The sequence below is a fragment of the Aedes albopictus genome, chromosome 1 (genome assembly GCF_035046485.1).
Source record: "Aedes albopictus strain Foshan chromosome 1, AalbF5, whole genome shotgun sequence".
Lineage (NCBI taxonomy): Eukaryota > Metazoa > Arthropoda > Insecta > Diptera > Culicidae > Aedes > Aedes albopictus.
Window position 1 is genome coordinate 34926077 of NC_085136.1, and position 26165 is coordinate 34952241.

At 44.5% G+C, this 26165-nt stretch overlaps 1 protein-coding gene across 6 annotated transcripts in view; it reads right to left on the bottom strand.

The window, feature by feature from the left end:
• Positions 1-26165, bottom strand: part of LOC109428492 (guanine nucleotide-releasing factor 2) — a 337898-nt gene that overhangs the window by 159966 nt on the left and 151767 nt on the right. For 5 of the 6 annotated variants that reach the window (XM_062844356.1, XM_062844351.1, XM_062844352.1 and 2 more), the window contains exon 2: positions 21582-22250. The exons of the other annotated variant lie outside the window; for it this stretch is intronic. In XM_062844356.1, the coding sequence (XP_062700340.1) occupies positions 21582-22062 (481 nt within the window). In that variant the 5' untranslated portion in view covers positions 22063-22250. The remainder of the gene's footprint in view (positions 1-21581; positions 22251-26165) is intronic. 6 annotated transcript variants of the gene reach the window in all.

Here is a 26165-nt window from a genome sequence, read left to right on the forward strand (position 1 = left end):
ACAAGTAGCAAAGTTGAGGGAGGACGAAAAATGGTTTGCAACGGCCTACCTCCTGGGTGCCTTGTACGAGCTGGATATCGAGATACTTCCGGTCGTTACAAGAGAGTCTACGAGTATACGGAAACCTAGACGGAGACGAGAAATAATGGAAATTCATATTTTCTGTAATCAAGAGGGAGAAAAACTCGAGCTTGAGGACGGAGCAGAGGATGTTCATATCAAAGTAGTCGATGAGCCATATCCTAGAGAGACCAGCTTTGAAGAAGATGATGATTGTGCGAAAATACTGGTACTGGTACTGGAAGACCGTTCTTGCCAATTCTTCAATACACCAATAAACCTAACCTGAAAATGACTGACAACTCTCGAATCATTTTGACAGATGTAACATGAGTATGAAAAGGACGGCAACAAGATCGATATATTCTACGATCCGTCTTTTTCGTGCATGTGTGTAGTCTGTCAAAATGACCCGAGAAGTGTCAAACATTATCATGGCTAGCTTTGTTGGTGTAATGAAGAAGGATGATGGTGCTGCAGTAGAAGTTGCTAGTGGGCAGTGGTGTATGTAGTAGTGTGGTTCAAAAAACCGCTTATTCGATTCCTAACCAGATTATATGCCTTCTTCCAAAAATTAAGCTCATTTGGTTGAAAATTGACACTGCACAAGCCTTTCAAAGTTTGTATAGGAACTACTTTGGGAAAACGATGTGTTTCATTCAATCGACCGTAGCATTTCCCCAAGTGCCCTAAAGAGTTAGTCGACCCTTGGTAATCCTAGGCTACTCTATCAGCTACAACTTTGCCGAAGACCACATTCAAATCGGACGCCTCATTAATTAGTTATCGATCTGTATCCAACTCGAGAAACTTCAACAGTGATCCTCCAGCTTCCCAACAGGCAACATTGCTGCATATGGCGCCACAGATAGCACACTGAAATCATGGCTACTATGTTTCAAGGCAAAATGCAGTGATGCCCACCGAATAGTTTAACCATCATAAATAAAGTTTTATATTCTGGATGAAAATCGGTAACTAATTAATGAGACCTCCGATTTAAATGCGGTCTTCGGCAAAGTTGTAGCTGATAGAGTAGCCTAGGATTACCAAGGGTCAACTAACCCACTTGGGCACTTGGTGGAAATACTACTGTCGTGTGAATGAAAAACATCGTTTTCCCATAGTAATTTCCATACAAACTTTGGAGGGCTCGTGCAGTCTCAATTTTCAACCAAATGAGCTCAAATTTTGGGAGAAGGCATATAATCTGATTAGGAATCGAATAAGCGGTGTGGAGCAAAAACGATTTTTTGAACCACGCTAGTAAGTAGTTTGTAAGTTATGTCAGAAAAAAGTAAAATATAGTCGGAACTATAAAGGTATGTATAAGATAAGAATGAATAATACATTATCTTGGAATCGCTGGGATCGTGGTCATAGAACACTAATCTGTTAGAGTCTTTGTCTCATTGGGAATAAATCACCAGCTTCCATCCCGCCGCACAAGCCCAAATCGCACTTGTGTCACTTTCGATTGTCACATTGAGCCCTAATGCATTTCGAAACTTTCACCACGCCACACAGCTCGCACCTAGTTGAAAACCAACCCAAAGCGAAAACCGAAATCCTGAAAGGGCACACCGCACCGACAACGTAGTTAGTTACACATGTACCTCTAGGCCTCTGTAGGCCGGAGACGTCTGTCGACCAAAAGTGGATCAATATCAATTATCATGTTTTATTTAGTAATACCACTTTCAATCAACGCAAACACAACCGTACGGCCAGCCAGCAGCTGCAATTTGTTGGTTTGGTTGGTTGGAGGGACTCTCTTACACTAGATGCTGTTAGCCAGGCAGACAGCTAGTGCGGTCAGCCGGCGCTTTCCGTGTGCGGTTGTATTAATATTGAACTAAGGTTGGCCACGGCGGCGCGGCGACCGATGGCCGTATCTCACGTCTTGGCCATTCAAATGCCTTACGCTTACACATTATGGATGGTGGATATTTTAGAAAACCGTGCTCATGAGACGTGAGATGTCGGTTGGCCGGCATGTGTACGTACAGCCGGTGCGGTGCAGTTCATGTACGTTAGGTGTTAATAAATAGTAAAGAAACCCTCTAATGGGAACCTCCAGCAAGTGCAGGTTGCAGGTTGCAGCGCAACTGTCTAAGAGCCCCTTTTTACATTATAGGAAATCGCGCCACTTACTAGTGCACTTGGGCGGTGGCTTCTATATTCGTCTGTTTTCCACTATAACTCAGTCAAATTTGAAAATTGACACAACTTTTGGAATGTGGTGAGATAGGTAGAGTAAGGTGGGGCAAAAGTTCGACCCTAGTTGAAAATTCAACCTATTTCAAAAAATCGAAGCAGATAAAAATAAATAAATACCGTGTGGTGATTCTACCATCCATGAGCTAAAATGGTGCTGAACAAAGTAACGACAAATGTCTTTTCAATTTTGAGTTACAACATTTTTTGTATGTGTGTGTTTTATTCGAACTCTTGCCCCACCACTGGGGCAAAAGTTCGAATCTAGTGTTTGTGGAATTTCGCTAGCCGTAGCACACTATTTTGACATTTTGGTAATAGGAATACCTGAAACCACTGAATATTTGATGTTAGAACTGGAATACACTTTAAAATTAGATCTGGATTTTACCCAAATCAGGGTTAAATTTACTACACCAAAAATTAGTAGTTTTCCGCCAAATTCAGATAAAACAACATTTTTTTACAACTTTAATCGAATTTTCTCACTAATTCCATCACTCTTAGATATAATATGTACATTTTGCAGAATTTTAGGTTTATACCTAAAGTTTCCACATGACTCGAACTTTTGCCCCACAATTCGAACTTTTGCCCCACTATGTGTAAAATATGATTTCCAAATCTCTTTTGCAAAAAGTTATACATGCTAAAGCATCTTCAAAATATACCTAGTTACTCCCCAAAATAAAATATCGAATTCGATTTCATTACAGTTCCATTCCATGCGTTGGAAAGACCATCGCCAAAAATCAACATTTTGTCATAACTTTTCGAAATATTGATCAATTTTTATAATTTTTGGAGTGAAAGACTCTTTTTCAAAAAGGGTTCGAACAACCTTGACACCCGAAAGAAATAATTTGAATTGAGCTCAAAAACTTCAAAAGCAACTCTTGCCCCACTCGAACTTTTGCCCCACTCTCCTCTATAGTATCTACCCGTGTACAACATTTCAAGTCAATTGGTTCAAAATTGACTGAGTTATAGTCGAAAACAGACGAATATAGAAGCCACCGCCCAATTGGCGCGATACCCTAATAAATTTCAGTTCAGCATTTTGATAAAAAAAAATCCGCTAAAAAATCTTCAACTTCAAATTTTGTGTATTTCATTCAGGGAGATGCAGGACATATCGTTGGAACCCCCCTAAACTCCCTGTAACATCCTTGAAACTTTCCTAATAGGACGCAATCAGTGAAGTACTAGATTGAAAGTAGTGAGCCGGGTTTTTGTATGGTGAGATGATCAATTCTCCAGTTCTGCAATAAAATGGTTCAAACAGCGTAGGTGTTATGATTTCTTGCCTAATTTGGTGCTGTTTGAGCAAAAGATTGGGTAACTGTGTTGTTGAAGTTGCAAGGAATAAATAAAACAACAGCACAGTTACTCAAACAGCATCAAATTAGTTAAAAGATCATAATACCCATGTTGTTTGCACCATTTCATTTCAGAAATGGAGAATTGATCATCTCACCATACAAAAATCCAGCTCACTATTTTCAATCTAATACTTCACTGCGTACTATTCCAAGACAACGAACCTGAAACCTCCTGAAGCGCCCTTGAAACCTGCTGAAAGTGCTCTAAAACACTCTGAAATGCCTCCGAAGATGTCCCTAAGACCCCCTGTAACGTTCCAGAAACAGGTTGTGAATCCACTGAATAGCCTCCGAAAACTCCCAAAAGCCCCTCTAACCTCAGTAACGCACTTCCCCTTTATGCTCCCTGAGACACCATTTCAAAACCTCGTACCCCCTGGCCACTCTTTCTTGAGACTTTTTTTCTGCCCTTTTCAAAACTTCCCAAGACCACCCAGGTTCAATTCAATTCTGTACACTTCACATTCAAACAAATTTATCAACAACTTCAAACACATCTCTATCAATTACAATTTATCGGCTGTTCGAGCTCGGATGAAGTTGATCATTAATATTTACTTCTTTTCTCGATAGCTGTGTAGTGTCGGTAGCGATTGTTACAACCCGTGTAGAGGTGAAATACTGACGATCAAAACGTGATATTGGTTTGATTGCCCGAGCAGGAACCAATAACTGGCACATAACTGCAGCATACCAAAGTCAGGTATCACACCAAGACAAAGTATTGATCGGTTATCCCGGTATTGAAAATAGCTTGTTTTGGTATTGTGTAGGTATTAAGTCGTCGTCAAAAAATACCTTAACGAGTTATTGATTTGGTATTGAGGACTGCTTTAGGTATTATGCAATTATGGAAAAAATCGCCATTTGTATGGGAAAATCGTCGGTTATTATTGAGGTACATATATACCAAGATTTTGCTGTTAACAATCGTTCAAGGACACCACAAGGTCCTCCACCCGGTTAGAGACAAAGAACAAACCAAGGATAAAATAAAAACAAGTGCTACCATCATATCTCGTTTCATCATTCTTATGTTATTTATGAATAACACTAAAAAACTCATCATGAACAAAAACTGTTATCTTTGCAAAATTTGTTATTTTTTACTTATATTTGAATAACGATTAATAACTGAATAATAAAAAAAAATATGCAATCATAGCAAAATACGTTCTTATGAGCATACCAAATAAAATAACATCCCAACGGCATATTTTGTAATCACAACAAATTTTGTTGTTCATGAGTTATTATGTTTTTTTTGTTTTGTCAAAGAGAATAACATGAGAAGATCAAAATTTCCTTTAAAAATATAGTATTGATAAAGAGTAAATTGTGTTTCTGTTTGGCTAAAAGTATAAAAATAAAAAAAAACTGACTTTGTTCCAGGAAATAAGCGAATAATAACAAATGTTGTTATTATAAGATCAAATTAAGAACAAGACATTTCTGAACTCGGAATACAATCTTGTTTTTTTTTATTCTTCAATCACTTAATTTACAGCTCTATTGTCCACTAGGGCACTGTGTGAGCAATTCCAATTGGAAGCTGTACATACACTTTGTACAGCGCCTATTTCTAATTTCTATTTCTAACTGTACTACATCGAACTGGTGACCGTTGCACCGCTTTCACTTTCTACCATATCATGGTAGAATGATGAGCTCGAAGATGTTGATGTGTGGCTGTTGGTTGTTCCTGTTTCCAGTCCGATTGGGAGTCCGTTCGTCGATGTCCAAGTATCCGGGTCCATTTAAGCCATGGGCTCAGAAGAGGGTCAGTGTCAGTTGCTCTCAGAGGGAAAGAGCAACTGACGAAAGTGCCGGGGCTGGGATCGAACCTATGACCATCTGCTTATGAAGCAAATGTGTAGCCTAGCCACTATGCCACGGGCCCCGGCATACAATCTTATTATCGATTGTATTTTAAGTTCAGAAGTGTGTTGTTCTTAATTTGATCTTATAATAACAACGATTCAGTTATTCTAAATTTAAACATATTTTGTCCTTGGTTTGTTCTTAAAGGGTGAGTCGTTAATTATTGTGCCACCCTACCTTCAACTGATTCGCAAATCGTCTACAGTTAACGAAATGAAACCAATTTTTTAATATATGTATGTTTGATCCTTGGACTGGACCGGCGGAACACAGTTTACCGACGAGAAAATAAAACCCGAACCGATTACAAAAACTAAAACGAATTCAACTTTATTACGTCCTTTCTTTTCGAGGATTGGTACAGTTATGATGACGGTTGCTTTTTTCCAGATTTGAACATGTTCTCTCTCGTTCGTCTCGTCGTCTTGTCGGTCGGCGCGCAATCTGACAGTTGCGCAAGGTGTTCGTCACTGCAGGTATGATTGGCACGGTTGGGCGGCATTCACACGCGAACATCCACCCCCACCTTGAGGCACCAGTGCCTCAATCCGACGGTAGCACGCAGATCTTCTGTATGGGGCGTGAGTACTCCGCTTGACCACGCCGCAACGTAACTGTCTGGACGACTCCTGTCGAGTCCGGGTGTAGCTGGACAATACGCGCCAACTCCCAGTGAGCCGGTGGGGCATTGTCATTCTTGACTAGCACCAGCTGATCCTTCTCCACGTTGGCCTCGGTGGTACGCCACTTGCTCCGAGGTTGCAGGCTGGACACATATTCATCGCGCCAACGTTTCCAGATTTCGGTCGTGTGCTTGTGCAGAAGTTGCCATTTGTCCAAACGATTCATAGGAATGTGTCGAACATCTGGCTCCGGGATGAGGTTGATTGGCTGTCCGACCAGGAAATGTCCTGGGGTCAACGCTTCGTAGCTGTCTGGGTTCGTTGAAAGTGGGCACAGTGGTCGCGAGTTAAGGCATGCTTCCACCTGCGCCAAAACTGTTGAGAGATCTTCGTACGTTGCTGCTTCGGAGCCCAAGACTGCGACCAGATGTTTCTTGGCGCTCTTCACCGCCGCCTCCCAAATGCCGCCGCGATGAGGCGCTGAAGGCGGGTTGAACACCCACTTTATTCCCAAGTTGGAGAGAAATCGTCCTGCTGCTTCGTTGTGAGTCTGTCTTGCACCTTGAATCTCCTTCAACCAGTGGTCCGTACCAACAAAGTTTGTACCGCAGTCGGACCATATCTCGTTCGGATGAGATCGCCTGGAGATGAACCGCTTCAGTGCACAGATGAAGGTGTTCGTCGAGAGGTCACTGGCAACCTCCAAGTGCACAGCCTTCGTGGCCATGCACACAAACACCACGATGTAGCCCTTGGTGGTTTTCACCCCGCGGACGCAGGATGCATGAACCTTCAGTGGACCGGCATAGTCCACGCCGACGTGTGTGAAAGCTCGAGTTCCCGTCACCCGAGGCACAGGCAGGCTGCCCATGAGCTGTGACGCTGTCTTCCCTTTGAGTCGTACGCAACGAGTACATCCTTGAGCTGTAAGACGGACAGCGGTCTGCAGTCCTACCACCCAGTACTGTTGATTGACTGTTGCTGTTAGTAGATTGGGTCCCGCATGGAGATTTCGCAGATGAATGTCTCGCAGAAGTAACTCGGTCACTTTGTGGTTGGCTGGGAGAATGACCGGGTGTTTGACGTCGTATGGGTACGCGGAATTTTGCAAGCGTCCACCCACACGCATCGTTCCTTGGCTGTCGAGAAAAGGATGAAGGGCAGATAATTTATGTTTCGGTGGCAACTCGTTACCCTTCTGCAACAGTTCCAGTTCCGGCTTGTATGCGGCGTACTGTGCAGCTCTGGCCAGCTGCATCTTGGCATCGTAGATTTCGTTTGGTGAAAGTCCAAGGTTGAGATTCTCGTTGTCCGCCTTGAGTGCCAACAAGAATCGATTGACGTACGCTAGGGTGCGCACGATGAGCGTGTAGTTCGAACGCCGCTCCAATAGGCTTGTCTCGATGTCGTAGTTCGTTCTGATTATCGGTATCGCAGTGTGAAGTACCTTCAACCGACGTAACTCCAGTAACTCTTCGTCGTCGACCTGCTCGACAGGGACTCGCTTCCAGTGTTCGGTTTCCGACTTCAATTCGTCCGGTCCACACCACCAGAGGGGGTGCGTTACCAGCTCGCCAGGTGTGAGACCGCGTGAAGCACAGTCTGCTGGGTTGTCCTCGCTTCGAACGTGATTCCAGCGATCACGTGGCAGCACTTCCAAGATTGCCGACGTACGATTGGCCACGTACGTTTTCCATTTGCGGGGGTGAGCGGATAACCATTGGAGAACGATGCTGCTGTCTGTGTATGCCCAAGGCTCCACCTCCAGATGGCTGAACGCCTGCATTACCGATTCCATCAGCGTTGATAGGAGAGCTGCTGCGTTGAGCTCTAACCTCGGTAGGGACACTTGTTTGATTGGAGCCACCCTTGTCTTTGCGGCCAGAAGATTCACAACTATGTCTCCTGAATCATTCCGCCCTCTAGCATACACCACCGCTGCGTACGCCAATTCGGAGGCGTCCGAAAAACCATGCAGCTCGATTTTGCCGTTGTAGTTAGGTGCGAATCGAGGAAGGTGTACCTGTTCCACTTGATGAAGTGTTTCCTTGACCTCTATCCACGCCGATTCGACTGCCGGAGGTAGTGGATCGTCCCACGAGAGTTCGCTGAGCCACAGCTGCTGGAATAGAATCTTTACCTTTACAGTCACTGGCGCCAGCCAGCCAAACGGATCAAACAATTTGCAGGAGTCCGAAAGCAGCTGTCGCTTGGTGTTCACGCTGTTTACATTGAGGCTGACCTTGAACGAAAAAGTGTCTTCTTTGGGCAGCCACCGAATGCCGAGTGCCTTGACTGCATTTGGCTGCTCTGCTAGCTTGACATCCACCGGTTCCTGTTCGTCCTGAGCTTCATCCTGTAGTAACTCCGGGCAGTTCGTGGTCCATTTCCGCAGGTGGAAACCAGCGGACTCCAAAATCTCCACCACTTGTTGCTTCAGGTCCCTTGCTTTCTGCACATCCTGAGCGCCTGACAGAAAATCGTCGACGTACGTATCGAGTTCAATCCTCAGGGCTGCTTCCGGATACACTTCCTTGTACTCCCGGCCGGATTGCTTCATGGCTTCAATCGCTAGGTACGGGGCGCACTTGGTCCCATACGTCACAGTGCACAACCGATAGTGTTGGATTGGTTGATCCTCCTGCTCACGGAACACGATCCTCTGGAAATCACGATCCGCTGGGTGTACCACCACCTGGCGATACATTTTTTCCACGTCTGCCGAAAACGCTACCTGGTGGGTTCGGAAACGTAGAAATACCGAGAACAGATCCTGGTTGACGTTGGGTCCCGCCAGGAGTCTATCATTGAGGGACACGCCGCTTGACGACGCGCACGAGGCGTCGAAGACCACCCTCAATTTGGTCGTCGTGCTGTCGGCCTTGACCACGGCATGGTGTGGAAGATAGAAACACTTGCTAGTCTCCACCTCCACCTCGTTTGCTGGCACCACCTCCATGTGTCCTAGTGCCAGATACTCGCTGAGGAACTCCGTGTACTGTTTGTGGAATTCCTTGTCCTGTCGAAAACGCCTTTCCATTGATCGCAATCGCTTGTTGGCCGGAGTGAGAGATTCACCCAGCGCTGGCTTCGAATCGTCGAACGGTAATCGTACGATGAAGCGCCCGTTTCCGTCTCGTGAGAGAGTCGACCTGAAGAGCTCGGCGGCTGTCTGTTCAGAAGGAGTAAGCTGCTGCGACTTCGGAACCTCCTCCTGCTCCCAAAACATTCGCAAGGTGCGGTTGGCTTGAATTTTCGACGAGTAGATGGCTTGATTCCCCGACACAATCCACCCAAAGATCGTGTTTTGCGCCACGGGAACACCACCGTTGTCCTTGACTTGCCCTGGCTTCAGAAGAGCAAGAAAGACATCAGATCCCAAGATGATATCGATCGGTCCCGGCGTTTGGTATGCCGGATCCGCAAGGTTCTCCTGTAGCTGGTTGTCAAGCAGGCTTGGATGCACCCTAAAGTGCTGTGTCGGAAGTGTCGAAGTGAGCCTTCCCATGACGAAGGCACTTGTCTGCAAAACGATTGCGTTTTCGAACCGGTTGGCGATCACCAGCTTCACCAGTCCGCGAGTTGTTCCTGCTGTCTGCTGCCCTAGTCCGGAGACCACCACCTTGCCGTTGGAGCGAGGCAGGCCGAGTTTCTGCACGCAAGCTTCGGAGATCAGCGACGCTTCGGATCCAGAATCGATGAGTGCACGGGCTTGAAGCAGCTCGCCGCCGCCTCCTCGCACACGAATGACAGCAGTAGGTAGAATGAACGCTTTCTGATGCACCTTTAGCGGAACCTGTGCCACCATCGAAGTGATGACAGATCCGCTCTCCTGTTGTTGTTCCGTTTCACTGTTTAGCACTGGTTTCTTCTTCACTTCTTCAATGTTCTTTTCACACAGCAGTGTGTGATGACGCTGCTTACAGTCATCATTCCGACACACTGCTTTTGAACCACAAAACTTCGCGGTGTGCGATGCCCGCAGGCAGTTAAAGCACAATCTCGCTTTCTTAACAAGTTCACGTTTGGATTGTGTGTCCATCTTTTTAAAGTCATCGCACTGAAATAACGGATGCTCTTTAGAGCATTTCGCGCACTTTTCCCCTCCTGCAGCTGAGTGCAGGGAATGCAACTTCTTCTCGCTCATTGTTTTCTTCACGGTTTCCTTCTTGACGGCTTCCCCTGTTGACTTTTTCGCAAACGCCGTGCAAGTTTCCAGGGCGTCGCACCGGTTATCTAGAAACTTCAGGAAGTCGTCGAACGATGGATTTTCCTCTTCGATGATACGCTGCGCCCAGAGTGAACGGCTTTCCTTGTCGAGTTTTTCCAGCAGAAGATGGATGAGCCATGGGTCTCGCGTGTTGAACTCTTCCCCAAGCGCGTTCAATTGACGCACCACTTCATCGGAAGTAGTGACGAGCTTCCGCAGGCTTTCTGATGTTCCGGAGGTGACCGCCGGCTGATCCACGAATTCACGAACAAGGGCGAAGACCGTATACTTCTTCTTATCGTAGACATTCGTGAGCGCCTCCCACGCTTCCAGGTAAACGAACTCACTAGCTGCTTCGCGCTGCCGTCAAGGAACGACACCAGATACTGCATCTTGAGTGAGCTGGGAAGGTCGATCCGGTTGTGAATAGTAGTTTCGAAAATGTCCTTGAACGACCTCCAGCTTTTCCTGTCGCCGCTGAATGTTGGCACGTTGATCGGCGGCAGCCGCACATTCACGAACGGTGCACGATTTGACCCGTAATCTTCCGCTGCCGGGTCCCGGGTGCCTTGCGATTGATTGATGTTCGCTGTTTGTTGACCCTCCAACAAGGTACGCTGGGCATTCAGGAGCATCTTCATCGCCTCTCGCAAATCGTTGTCCATGACCGTTCTTCCACTAGTAAAACTGGATGTGGAAGCAACTTCGTCCGGATTGTTGTCCGCGATGTATTTCTCCAGAATGTCCTTTGCTCGAAAGTATGCACCATTAAACTCCTCGCGGAAGTTGTGCACGGAGGCAACCGCTTCTGGGTCATCCAGGCTCTCCTCGATACTCGACTGTGTCTTCCGGAAGTTTCCAGCAAGTTCCCGAAGCTGGTCGAGCCTTTCCGTTGCCTCGCTGCAGGACGCCTTCCGTTCAGCGAGTTTCCCGGCTGCTGCCAGCTCCCCGACCACTTGCACCATATGTGCGTTGCGAATTTTCACAAGTTTCTCCATTCCCGGATCGCGAAACTATCCGACGACGAAGGACCAATGTTTGATCCTTGGACTGGACCGGCGGAACACAGTTTACCGACGAGAAAATAAAACCCAAACCGATTACAAAAACTAAAACGAATTCAACTTTATTACGTCCTTTCTTTTCGAGGATTGGTACAGTTATGATGACGGTTGCTTTTTTCCAGATTTGAACATGTTCTCTCTCGTTCGTCTCGTCGTCTTGTCGGTCGGCGCGCAATCTGATAGTTGCGCAAGGTGTTCGTCACTGCAGGTATGATTGGCACGGTTGGGCGGCATTCACACGCGAACAATGTATGTATTTCAACTTTTTGGTATTGGTTCAAATTTAGGATGCGTTTTAATGAAATTTGAGACATTTTCAATTAACGCCCTCCATGTGGACATGTTCAGGCTCCTCTTGAAACAAATAATTAAAGCTCTCAGGTTTGTTTATGCGCATCGTGCCTGGATTTCACCCGGCTCCAAGTTTATGTTTCACTGACAACCGTTCCTGAAACCTATTGACGAACATTAAGGTGATCCGTTAATGTATAATCATTAATTGTTCCAAGGCGCGATACCATGATTTTCATTTATTTATCTGGAATGTAGGATTAACCCTTAACCATAATTAAATCTTAAAATGTAAAAATACTTAGAAATATGCCAACACATAACAATTAATACAACTGGCCACGATAAAACAATCTAAACTTATTTTTTATCACATTTGTCGTCATATCCAGGGAAATAACGTTCTTTACCCCATTGAACTCATGCATGAATCGGATCACAGGCTCATGTTTCAGGTAATTTTGGGTCCGCAGCGGGGGGTCGAAGATTCTACGTTGGCGTAAATTTGTAGAGTTATGATTGAACTGGATTTTGGCTCTGAGATGTTCACTTGAAACTCGTCCTGTTATAACGTTGGTGAAGAATACAATATCTGCTATCCGGTGTCGCGCGAATAATGTGTCTAAATCGACTAATCCACACAAGTCCTGGTAACACGGCATATTATCTCCCGACCACGGTAGATTTCGTAGAGCAAACTTCACGAACTTCTTCTGAACTCCCTCTAAGCGCTGAATTTGGCCGGCGTATTGCGGTCTCCATACCACGCTAGCAAATTCCATTTTCGATCTAACCAGACCTATGTATACTTGTAGAATCGCGTGAGGGTCATTTTAGCATGTGATTGTACAACATCTTTTTTAGAACTGTTAACTAAATTTATTCTATATCGACCGGAATCTTATTGATAACTACTCAATTCATTATATGTAAACAATAGACTATACGGAGATACAGTGCAACATTTGGTTGATTTTGGTGAAGTAGGAAGAAAGTTACGTTAGTTTGAAAATGGCACAATAATTATCGACTCACCCTTTACGATAATGAAATTAGTTATTATTGAGTTAGTTTTTGGTACAAAATCAGTTATTATTTTTGTTCTTTTAGCTCTTGTTCCCAACAAACCAATAACAAATTTTGACATTCAGCTATTCATTTCAATGGCAAAATTTTATCTTCTTTTATGCAATTCAGTATCATAATTTATATTTTATACTACTCATTTCAGTATCATAATGATAAACTTTTCCGTACCGGTTCATAATGCAACTGAAATGAGTTGCATAATGGAAAATAGTTGCATAATGTTCATAATGCAACTCATTTGAGTTGCATTATGAACATTATGCAACTCAAATGAGTTGCATTATGATAAAATCATTGCACAAAATTTTGTATGAAACTCATTGCAAAACTCGATTTTTTCAGCACTCTTCGTATTTATCCAACTCGGCAAGCCTCGTTGGATAAATGTACGACTCGTGCTGAAAAAGTCAACTTTTTGCAACTCGTCACATAAATAACTATTATTTCCTTCTGCCTGGGTAGTAACGGTTTTGTTTTGGATCTGTGCTTTCGGTTGGGCCATTCGACTGTAATGTTAGTCACGGCAAGCCTCTTCTAAGAAAACACGTTTTACTAAAACTTTTATTACTTTGGAAATTAGTACCATGTTTTCATGTTCTCAAGCTGATTTTACACATAAAACATTGTACTATGTGAGATGTACGGTACGACGAGAACTAAATAAAATATGGCTTCACATTTTTACAAAAAATTAAAGTTTTCCGTATTTTCACGCACTTTAACCCACGAGAACCCTCTTGCTTCATCTTCTTCATGGAGTAACGTCCCAACCAGGGATGGGATCACTCACTTGCAAAGAGTTACACTCACTTGCTTTTTCCTCAGCTCAGAAGCGTGAAATCAAGAAACGATGTATGGACGACTTTTGCCTTGTGGTTTTGTCTTAAGCTTTTCCGAATATAGTAGGGATCGCACACGTATCCCAAAGTCGTGACAGAGATGTGAAAGTGACTCTCCACAAGGTGAGTGTAATTTACATTCACCTCGTGGAGAGTTGCCTTCGCACGTCCCTCACGACTTTAATATGCGTGTGCGACCTGTACTTTATTCGGCAAACTTTTAGACAAAACCACAAAGCAAAAGTCGTTTATACATTGTTTCTTGATTGCATGTTTCCGAGCTGAGAAAACTGCAAGTGAGTGTAACTCTTTGCAAGTGAGTGTTCCCATCCCTGGTCCCAACAAAGGCAAAGTATGTGTGAGGATCTGTCCATCAATACCTGCTGATTGCACCATTGGCACTCCACAGTTATTAACTAACATACGAAGATACTCTTTAAACGCACATAGAAGTTACCATAATGAAAAGTTGCTGGATTGATCGGGAATCGAACCCGTCACTCTAAGCATTATCTTGCTTTTCAGCCCGCATTTACTCTTGAACAAACACCCTTAAAAACTTTCTGAGCCTATTTTGCTAACGCTCAACTCCACTGAGATACCCCTTTGAACACACTCTCCCATCAAAGCCTACTGTGACAACTTTTCTCTTCGAGCCTTCCAAATAAACTATTAAGTAAAAAAAAAAACTTTTCTCTCCCTAACATCACTGGGAATTCTTTTTATCCTTCTGAAACTATCTTTCGCCCCTCTTTTCACCACCCCCGCAGACTCTTTTCTTTGACACCCACGCCTCGTCCTCGACATACACTACCCGTCATAAGTACGGACTCACAAAAAGTATTGCAACAATATTGCATCACCCTGACTCACCTCGATATCCCCAAAACCTGAGGACTGAAGATGCTGTCTTCAGAAAAGTTATTCAGAAGACCAAAAGCAACAACTTTTCTGAAGGCGGCATTTTTGTAGGAGTTCTGGTTTTAGAGATATCGAGGTGAGTCAGGGTGATGCAATATTGTTACAATACTTTTTGTGAGTCCGTACTTATGACGGGTAGTATAGGTGCAGGTTTCAGATTAGTTGACGCACCAAAATCCGAATTTTCAACTCGGATGTGATCAATAGATGCCTGCGGTATATAATTCGTGCATGGTGGCCTCACAAGTGGATCTCCAATGTGGAGCGCCATCGTCGATGTCATCAAAAGCCGATAGCGACAGAAGTTCTAGAGCGGAATTGGACGTGAGTCAGCCACACTCTATGCAGGAGCGGAAACGAAATCTGCAAGCAAGCGCTTGCAAGAAACCTGGCAGGACATTGCAGCAGAAGCAGACCCAGAGGCTCAAGGCGGCGCAGCCTAAACAACGACATAAAGCGAGTCGCCAGAAATTTGACCTGGTCACAAGTCAATGCGATGGCGGACAATCGCCCAGAATGGAGATCTTTCAATTTGGCTCTCTGCATCACCGTGGGTGCTTAGTACTGAAAGCAAGCAAGCATGCCTGGTCCTCTAAGATCCCCTGCCTGGAACCCCCCGGAAAGCCCATTTTGTAATCCCTTGAACCATACAGGTGTTCCAAACTATTCTGAAATGCAGTCCTTCAATTCTGCAGAAGTTTTATTCGTTCTTGAAACAAATTGTGACATTTCATAATCTGCATTAATCTGTTATTCTTTTGGAAACTTGGACTCCACTCATTGACATTATTAGAACAATGAAGGTCACCCAAACTAACTTGTAGATTAGATCTATACTCGTAACGGTAGTAATATCCGCTACATAGAGTAACGTATTATAATCATCTATGGTTACTGAATCTGCTTGAAGACTAATAGATATTATTACATAATTCAACGTCGTCAACTATCCTGGAGCTTAGTCCTTGACATCTACAGCTGTTACAGGAAATATACACTCTAACACCACATATTTATATTATTTTTTCGAATGAGTGTAATCAGTTTTGTACCTTTTAATTCCGCCTTGTTTTGCTTATCCTTTGACAGAAACGCGTCTGTTATCCACAACAAGTGGTAGGAACATTACAAGTGGTAGTCGAAATACGCGTTTCTATCAAAGGATAAGCAAAACAGGGCGGAACGAAAAGGTACAAAATGGCGGCGATATGGACGACGGGTAAATGCCCCGTGCAGGAGTTGGTGTCTACTACCTATGAGGGCTTCGTGGTCGCTAAAGTAAACGGGGTCTTCTTCTGTAGCTGTTCTGCGCCTCCGCGGTGGCCGATCGAGCAGTTCACGCAAATGCTGGACCGCTTAACGACCGTGCTAACAGGGCGAAGGCCGGTGGTAATAGCGGGTGACTTTAATGCCTGGGCTGTGGAATGGGGAAGCCGTTTCACGAACCACCGGGGTCAGATCCTGCTAGAAACACTGGCCATCTTAGATGTCGACTTGGCTAACGTCGGTACCAAGAGTACCTATAGTCGAAACGAAGCGGAGTCAATTATTGACGTGACCTTTTGTAGTCCTGGCCTAACTAGTAGTTCGAACTGGAGATTAGATGAATGCAAAAGCCGCGCTTAACCCTCCTTTGGCATTAGGGTCATTTTTTACCCCGGAGACGAACCAGCCTCGGGCTGAAAGTCTCGATAATAAAGATAAAAAAAATAAAAAATTTTTTTACCCAAACCGTGCACTACGTCAGCGAGCTGCTGCCAACGTAATGCAAAAGGAAGGTTAAGACCGAGATAAGCGCAAGCAAAAAGGCCTGCTTTGAGGGTCTCTGTCAGAGTGCCAATACAAACCCGTGGGGTGACGCCTATAGGACCGTTATGGCCAAGACGAGAGGTGTGATGGCTCCTACAGAGCAATCTCTAAAGATGTTGGAGGGGATCATTGGAGGACTTTTTCCGTGTCATGATCCTAGCCCTTGGACTCCTTTCTTAGGACGGCCGAGGACTGGGGCTGGCGATGAGGAGAGGGTCACCGATGTGGAACTTGCAGGGATAGCTGAGTCCCTTAGCGTAGGTAAGGCCCCAGGTCCGGACGGAGTTCCGAACCTGTCCTCAAAGTAGCTATTGCAGAGGCTCCCGAGATGTTCAGGTTTGCTATGCAGAAATGCCTGGACGAGGGAGTTTTCCCAGAAGCTTGGAAGAGGCAGAGCCTGGTACTATTGCCAAAGGCGGGGAAACCAACCGGAGACCCGTTGGCATATAGACCAATATGCTTGATTGACACGGCGGGGAAGGTGCTCGAAAAGATCATCCTCAATAGAATGTTGAGGTTCACTGAGGGCGAAAATGGTCTTTCGAGCAACCAGTACGGCCTCCGGAAGAGGAGGTCCACCGTAGACGCTATCTTGTCAGTTACAAAAACCGCCGAGAAAGCACTCGAGTCTAAGAGGAGGGGAATTCGCTTCTGCGCGGTAGTGACTCTGGATGTAAGGAATGCGTTTAATAATTGCCGATGCGCTCTTGCGTCTGGGCATACCGGAGTACCTGTACAAGATTCTCGAAAGTTACTTTCAGAATCGTGTACTAGTCTACGACACGGAGGTGGGTTGGAAGTGCTTTCACATAACCTCAGGAGTCCCGCAAGGTTCCATCCTGGGTCCGGTGTTATGGAATGTCATGTACGACGAGGTGTTGAGGTTAGAGTACTCAGTGGGAGTGGTGATTGTCGGATTTGCCGACGACATTACGCTCGAAGTCTACGATGAAACGATCGAAGAGGTAAAGTTGACTACCAACCACTCGATCAAGGTTGTGGAGGCGTGGATGCGGTCCAGCAAACTGAAGCTGGCTCACCACAAGACAGAGGTGACGGTTGTTAACAACCTGAAGTCGGAGCAGCAGACGGAGATCAGTGTAGGAGAGTGCACTATCCTGTCAAAGCGCTCCGTCAAACACTTGGGCGTGATGATCGACGATAAGCTTACCTTCGGTAGCCACGTCGATTATGCCTGTAAAAGAGTCTTCACAGCTATTGCGGCACTGTCCCGGATGATGTACAATAGCTCTGCGGTGTACACCAGTACGCGCAAGCTTCTGGCTAGTGTTGCTACGTCCATACTTAGGTATGGCGGCGCGGCGTGGGGCACAGCGCTAAGTACTAAATGCTACCGACGGAAGCTGGAAAGTACTTACAGGCTTATGTGCCTTCGGGTTGCGATCGCGTACCGTACCGTGTCACAGGACGCTCTCTGCGTCATTACTGGTGTGGGGCCTATCAGCATTCTTATCAGTGAGGACACGGAGTGCTTCGAAATGCGCGGCACAAGAGGCATACGCAGGACTGCCAGGATGGCCTCTATGGTCAAATGGCAGCGCGCGTGGGACAGTTCCACCAAAGGAAGGTGGACCCATAGGTTGATACCGAGGGTAGATAGTTGGATTAATAGGCGCCATGGGGAAGTTACATTCCACCTGACACAGGTCCTTACAGGTCATGGTTACTGCCGACAGTATCTACACCGTTTCGGGCATGCGGATTCTCCCGAATGCCCAGTGTGCAATGGTTTAGAGAAATCGGCGGAACACGTTATGTTCGTGTGCCCGCGTATTCGCACAATGCGTGACCGCATGCTTGCCACATGCGGGGAGGACACAACTCCGGACAACTTGGTCCAGAGGATGTGTAGGGATGACTTTGGCTGGAACGCCGTTTCAACGGCTATCACCCATATCGTCTGGGAGCTACAGAGGAGGTGGCGCGTGGATTCGGAGAATGGCTAGTCCAGATGCAGTACAAGAGGTGGTCCAGGGGTTCGGAGTCGGCTTCGTAGGTCATACCGGTGCCCTGCGGTCGAGATCGACCCTCACAGCGATTAAGTGGCCGCGGAGAGGAAGTCTAGGCAGCGGTGCTGTAGTGGCGTCGGTCTACTGGGTTGGATCCGAGCCCGCGGTTGGAAAGGGGTCCCCGGCAAGGGTCAGGGCAGGTGGAGACCCTGCTGTCAGCAACCTTCTGGTGCAGCTGATAGGGCCTGATGGGTAGTGATACCCTTGCCTTCAGCAGGTCAGATCGGGTTGCACGTGGGCATCAGTTCTTGATGTCTGCAAAGCAGTTGGACGCGGGCGTGGTTAACCCTGCCCGCCTTCCGAGGACAAAGGGAGTGACGAGGACCACTCGGGAAACTGGCTAAGCGCCAGCATGTTACCGTGATGGACTCTCCAGAGCGAGTCATCGATGTTCGTTGCTGCTAGGCTACGCAGCTAACCTTAAGGGTGCGATGTGCACTAGCCTCTCTCTGAAGCAATACCTTCTTGGTGGTTCCGAAGAGACGTAGGGTTTGGCGACCATAGGAATGTGTTTAGTGGGTACGAGTAGTCCTGGCTTTTACTTTTGTTGTAGAAGACGGCCTCAGCCCCACACTACCCTAACCTTCCTGTTAGGGTGTCTGTTGAGCAGATTATCCCCCTATGGTTTAGAAGGAAAAAAAAAAGACAGACAAACGTGAGGTGATCGAGGCAGCACTTCAGCAAACACCTAAATGGTGTGGAGAATGTAGGCACGGGCGATCAAAACAGCGGGGGAAATGACTACGTTGATGCAGCAGAGGACGAAAACGAACCAACTCCTACGCTGAGTGAAGTTAAGGGTTCACCAGCTCAAAAACGAAAAAGCCGTTGGAAAGGGTGCAGCAGAACTCATCAAGAAGAGCCCGGAAAAATAGCCACCTGTCTACACCGGTAAGTAGTCAAGATCTGAGAAACCGTACAGCTAGCGGAGGAGTAGAAGGAAGGGGTAATCTGTACCATCCACAAAAAGGCGACAAGTTAATAAGTGATAACATTCGAGCGATCGCCATTTTGAATGCCGCCTACAAAGTGCTAGCCCAAATCATCTTCCGTCGTCTTTCACCTAAAACGAATGAGTTCGTGGGAAGTTACCAAGCCGGTTTCATCTACTGCCGGTCGACAACGGACCAGATCTTCACCGTACGGCAAATCCTCCAGAAATGTTGTGAATACCAGGTCCCAACGCACCACCTGTTCATCGACTTCAAAGCGGCATACGACAGTATCAACAGCACAGAGCTACGAAAAATCATGGACGAGAACAGTTTTCTCGAGAAGCTTACCACACACCTAGAAAATACTACCGAACTCGGTTAAATTTGAACCGAGTTTTTATCTGCTGAACACTCGGTTGCCCACTCGGTTGAAAATGTACGAACCGACCATTCGTTTAAACTTTGTATCAGTCTCAAAACGTCAAACATACCGAAGTTTTCGGTTCAACTATCGAAACCAACCGAACATCGGTTGATTTTAATTTTAAAGATATTAGGATCAAAGGCAAATTATTTAAGAATGGTTGTTCACGAAAAAGAAAAAAGAGTTTAAACTCATGAAAGCAATGTGCAATGCGTATTTTATTTCTCATATTTTAAGTTGCTTAAAAGTTATTTTTTTGGTTAATTTTGTATTGGCCTTGAAGTAATTCATCGGGTTCAGAGCGTTGTGTTCAATCCACAATTGACCAGCGTAAAATCTGAAAAAAAAACAATTTTCTCCATGTACACTTTCTCACTCAATTGAGATTCTATTGACTGAAGTACTTACTTGCACATTCCGATTAATTTTGAGGTAATGCATCCTAATGGGCTTTTATTTTCACAGAAGTTTGGAAATCACAAACAAGTTCAACCTGACCGCAAACATTGAGAAAACAAACATGGTCGAACAAAAGCTTGGCTCGGCAGGCTGCTGAACCGAGTTTCCTCGGTAACGGCGAACCGAGTTCGTTTGTTTTGACAGATAACCACCCTGGGCGGTAGAAATGGCTTGAGAATTTGTCAGAATAATGTCATACTTAACGAAGCTCGGTTTCTAATGATGAATTTTCAAAAATGAAGCGAATCGTTCGGTTTTTTCTCGTATACCGACGTAATCCGTTGAAAATTTGAACCGAGTTCGGTATTTAAAACTAAGTGTGCAGATTAATAAAAGCAACGGAGGGACGGTGTACAAACCAGCGTAAGGATTTCGGGTGATACGAATTTCGACGGGGACTACGACAAGGTGATGAACTTTCCTGCCTACTATTCAACATCGACCTGGAAGGTGTTATGCGACGAGCCGGGCTCAACAGCCGGTCTAAGGTCTTCAAAAAATCCGGTCAATTTGTCTGTTTTGCGGATGATATGGATATTATTGCTAGAACATTTGGAACGGTGGCAGCACTCTACACCTGCCTGAAACATGAAACAGCAAAGGTCGGACTCGTGGTGAATGCGGTTAAGACAAAGTACATGCTGGCAGGTGGGACTGAGCGAAAAAAGACAAGCCTTGGCAGCAATGTTACGATAGACGGGGTTACTTTCGAGGTGGTAGAAGAATTCGTCTACCTCGGTTCCTTGCTAACGGCTAACCATAACGTGAGCCGTGAAATACGAAGGTGCATCATCAGAGGAAGTCGTGCCTACGGACTCCAAAAGAAACTGCGGTAAAAAAAGATTCACTCCCGCACCAAATGTACTATGTATAAGACGCTAATAAGTGGTTCTCTACGGACACGAGACATGGACGATGCTCGAGGAGGACCTGCAAGCACTCGGGAGTTTTCAAGCGACGGGTGCTAAGGACGATCTTCGGCGGCGTGCAGGAGAACGGTGTGTGGCGGAGAAGGATGAACCACGAGCTCGCTGCACTCTACGGTGAACCCAACATCCTGGACGGATGCGGTGGGCAGGGCATGTTGCAAGAATGCCGGACAGAAACCCTGCAAAGTTGGTGTTTGCTAACCATTCGATTTGTACAAGAAGGCGTGGAGCGCAGAGAGCACGATGGGCGGACCAGGTGAAGCGTGATCTGGCGGGCGTTGGGGGTGACCGACGTTGGAGAGCTGCAGCTGCAAATCGAGTATTATGGTGACAAATTGTTGAATCAGTGTTATCATGAATTTGATGTTGAACTAAATAAATGAAAATGAAATACAAATCTGCAACTATAGGTACTTACATTCTCCAAAGGATGGCACCGCAGTTGCCGCAAACAGCCCTGGGCTGTACGAGTGTCGCTTGAACTGGTAGCCGAGAATTTTCTCACGGATCGGACTCACACTAGAATACAGGTAATTGACGGTCGCATTCCGGTGGTACTGGTGCTGTTTGGACGCCGCCGAATGGTCACGTTTCCTCAGGACCACCTCCGGATGCCCTCCGCCTCCCCCGTTGTTCTGATCACTGCTGATTGGTTTCTCCAGGCCACCCACAATCACCCCACCGACATCGCCATCATCCACCAGAAATTTACTGCCTCGGTAATTGTTGTTGTTGGTGGTGTTTGTATTATTATTATTATTATTATTCACACTAGGACTAAAACTTGCCACACTCTTCAGCACTATGCTGCTCGGCCGAAGGCTAATGTTGTAGGATTTCCACTTTTTCTTCTCGAATTTGGCACACTCGAACAGGAACGTATCATCAAACTCCGGCATCTTGGCGGCCGGTTCGGTTCGGTTTCGGTTCGGTTCGGTATGCAAAACTTTCAAACTGGTTCACCAGAAATCCGCATCCTCCACGTTACCTTAAAGATCAAACCATCATCACCGACCGAGATTGCTGAGCGCCAAAGTCGCGGAACGGGTCCGAGTCGGGGGCGCTCACTTGGCTGCTGTTGCTGCGGCTGGTGGAGAAGAAAAATCGTGACTCGAAGGAAATTCACGTCGATGTCGATAGATTTCCACCACTTCCCCTCTCGGATTCAACTCTCGTAGTATACGCGGGTCTTTTGAATTGAAAGGGACAATCTATGGGGTAGCTATAGCTAACCACGTATTGCAATCACCTCCGCGGACGTGCAAAGAACTGGGTACCCTTGCGGAGTTATTAACATTAGAAGCACATACCACTGAGATATTTCAGTCGTCAAGGCGGCAGTAGGCTGGTCAATAGTCGACAAGTGCAGCCCGTGCTATGCACTAGAGAAGAGAATGCAGCTGGGTTGCTCTAATGCAGGGGTTTCCAGATCCTGTCTCCTTGATGTTCAGCGAAGTCTTAACAAGTGTTATGCTTAACAGATAAAACTTTTATTCTCGAAAATAGAGTACATAATACATATAGGACAGACTTGTTAGAATCCCAAAATGGCCGCCACAATGGCCGACTTTGGTACCTACTCACGATTTCGAGGGCACAAATCTCTTCGTAAACAAAACCAGTTCACCTGAGCTTTTAATTTTAAGCTAATTAGGTACAAGTGAGCAAGAACAGAATAATGAAATACATTGTTGTTTGAAGCTTGCTTCTTGAGATTTGTGCGTCTGAAGTTTCAATGCAATGTTCAAGCGGGATTTCATGACGTTTGTCCTTAGGAATCGAAATGCAAAACGTCGAAAGGACAAAAGGTCGAGTTTATTTTGACAGTGTAATTTTCTATTCTAGGTGTTCGAATTTTCGTCACTCTTAGACCTTCTAGTTCCCATTCAAGGTTTTATCTTAAGACCTTTTGTCAACAAAGATGACTTTTCTCTGCAAGTTGATGTCCCCAAGAAAAGTAAAAAAGAGATCGTGCAATGCCTTGTGTAAAGATAGGTAAACACATTCGTTCACAGATCGATGATACCGAGGGCGGCGATACGAACATCAATCGCTGTCTAATGAGGCGACAGAAAAATTTTGCCCGTGTGCTGCTGCCCCTTGTTACCCCAACCGTCTGTTTGTTATAACTTTATGCGCTCGATGCACGACCTCGCGAGGCCACCGCGCGACGGTGCAATCAACAACCACTAGGACTAGGTACCTATACGATGTACCTACTAGACGGCGCACATAGGCGTAAATGGGCCAAATTCCTGGCCATAAGTCGAAATTTTTTTTTTCGGGGTTTTCCAAAGCCTAATATTTTTTTAAGATAAATAGAGTATTGCTTTATCATGTGGCAATCCAAAAAATACATTGGGATGCATATTTTTTTAAGAACAAATGCCGGAATTTGACGTTTTTCTCTACTGTTTTTTTTTTTTCATTTGCATCACAACTCATCGGAAGTATTTCAATTATCGAAATATCAACAGTTTGAAAAAATAACTGAGTGAGTATGTAACACAGTTCTCCTGATAAAGGTGTATCAGTTCAACAAAAAACTACACCTGGTTTAATTTATTTTGCTCTGTTACAGAAGAGTTTTCAAAATCATGTTTTTTGTTAATTTTTAATCATTTTCAGCATTCAAAAAGTTTTTAGATTCTGCAGCATTCGGCGATCTGGACATAATTACAATAAAATATAATGCATATCCTTCGTGAATCGCAAGAGAACGGGTACCAGAAAGTACCAGACGAAAATATAAATCATTTTGAAATTTACACCTTTTTGACTAGTTTTTAGTTTGAATTTGGGTTTAATTTAGAATAAACAACTGCGTTTCGACTACTTTTTCAATGAAACGTCACTTATTTTCGATAGATAGAACCTAGCAGAACACAAATCTGGTCTTGTATCTCTTAACAAAATGTGTCATATGGAGTCAATTTAGTAAATTTGGGCAGAAATCTCCATACACCGGTAAACGCCTAAATGTATGCAATGTAGTAGTTAGTAATCAAATGTAGCTAGAACTGTTGTGTTCAAAATTTGTTTATAAAAAAAAATAAAAAACAACTCAAATAAAGAGCGCACTATTTGTAGCATGTAATCATATGTTGATGCACCGTTAGGAATGTATTTTCAAATAGATATTCTTTTTATAGCTAAACTCATTGAGTTTTTCAATCAGTATTCCACAACCTTACTTATATGTATAGAATTATGTTAAAATTCCATGTTTAAATATAAATCTTCAAACTGATATATTCCACACGGCTTCTATCATCAAGTTCATGCTCCTAAAATTTCAACCCGTGATTAAATTTTGAACTTTGATGCGTTTTTCTGGACACTATAAAAGTTACCCCAAAATGAAAATGTGATTCCCAAAAATATCTAGAAAATGGTACAACATTTAAACTGAGTTTAAGGGGCCGTTCAAAAATAATGGCCCATATTTACAAAAATTGAGCAGATAGAACAGTTGTACAACAAGTTCCCCAATTATGACACTCCTTTCAACTTTGCTGAAGACATAAACACGCTATCTACATTTATAAAAGAAAGATGTTTTCTCACACTTCTAGCAGAATTTTTATGAAACGATGTGGCCCTTGTTTCCAAATAATATGTTTTATGGAAATATAACTATTTTACAGTTCTCTGTTTTCAAATAAAAATGACATTTCAAGCGATTTTTGAAAATAAACGTTGTTCTTAGAGAGGTTATAAGAAATCATTTCTGGCCTTTACATGGATTAATATGGCCATTTATAATCCAAAATGCATCCGCATTATCAAAATTCACAATTTTATCGCCAATACATACATAATAAACCATAAAAACGTATTAAAACTTTTTGGCCATGAAATGGACCCTGTTACTCCAGTGTGCGGCGAGTGAAGTTCGACGGGGATGGATGCAGCAGGTTGAGGAAAATGTCAAGATTTGACGTGGACTGCATGTGGCTCTCTAATCACGGGGTTTGAAATCCGTGGAATCCAAGCAGTTGAGCCGTTCGAGTGGATCGGCATTGTAGTAGCGTGGTCATTAGAGTGAGCAATCATTTGAGGAATGATGCGGGAGTTCGCGATGGAGGATCCAGTTTGTTCATAGTAAGAGATTTTCAGATCGTTTGCAATATTTTCCAAATGAGGAAAAAAACGATGTTCAATTGAAAAAAAAAATTGGAGCCCGTAACGTAGTTAACTCAGTATTTCGTTCATAAGCGACTGTTCACGGATTTGAATTCCTGCCCCTTGAATCACACAACTTTTTTGAATCGCTATATCGCCCCAATAAGCTACTGATCCTCCTCTTAGCGACTAGCACCAACGAAACTGAATATTTAAATGAAAATTGATGCTCGGAAACGAACACCCGTTTACAATGCAGGGTGTCTACTAATATCTCAAAAATTCCATGAGTTTTCCAGGTTTTTCCAGGGGAAATTTCGAAAGTTTATAATTCAAAAACATAACCCAAATTTTCTAAAAATTCTTTCAAGATTTGTGAGAGCTGTTCCTGGGATTTCTACCAGAGTTCTTTCCTGGATTTCCGTAGAAATTTCACACGAGATATCTGTTGGAGTACCTCCCGATATTTCTTCCAGAAGTTTTTCGATATGCTTCCAGAGTTTCTCGCTGGATTTCTCCTGAAGATACATCCAAAATTATTCAAAGTTCCTTCACGAATGTCATTTAGTGGTTTTCCGGGATAGCTATCCAATAGTTTATCTCGGGGTTTTTGACGATAGTTTTCCGATATTTCTCTTGATTTTCCTCACGGAGTTTTGCCCGTAGTTGCTCCCAGGATTACATGAGGTTTCCGGAGTTCCTCCTTGTATGTCCTTAATATTTCCTCTTCGGATTACTATTAGAACTTTTTTTAAGGTGTCTTATTTTTTCTCAAGTTTTTTTTTTCCTGAAATTCCTTCTCGCAAGATTTCACTAGAATTCCTTTGAATATTTCGAATTGTATATCCCAGTTTAACTCAGTTATTCCAGGAGACAT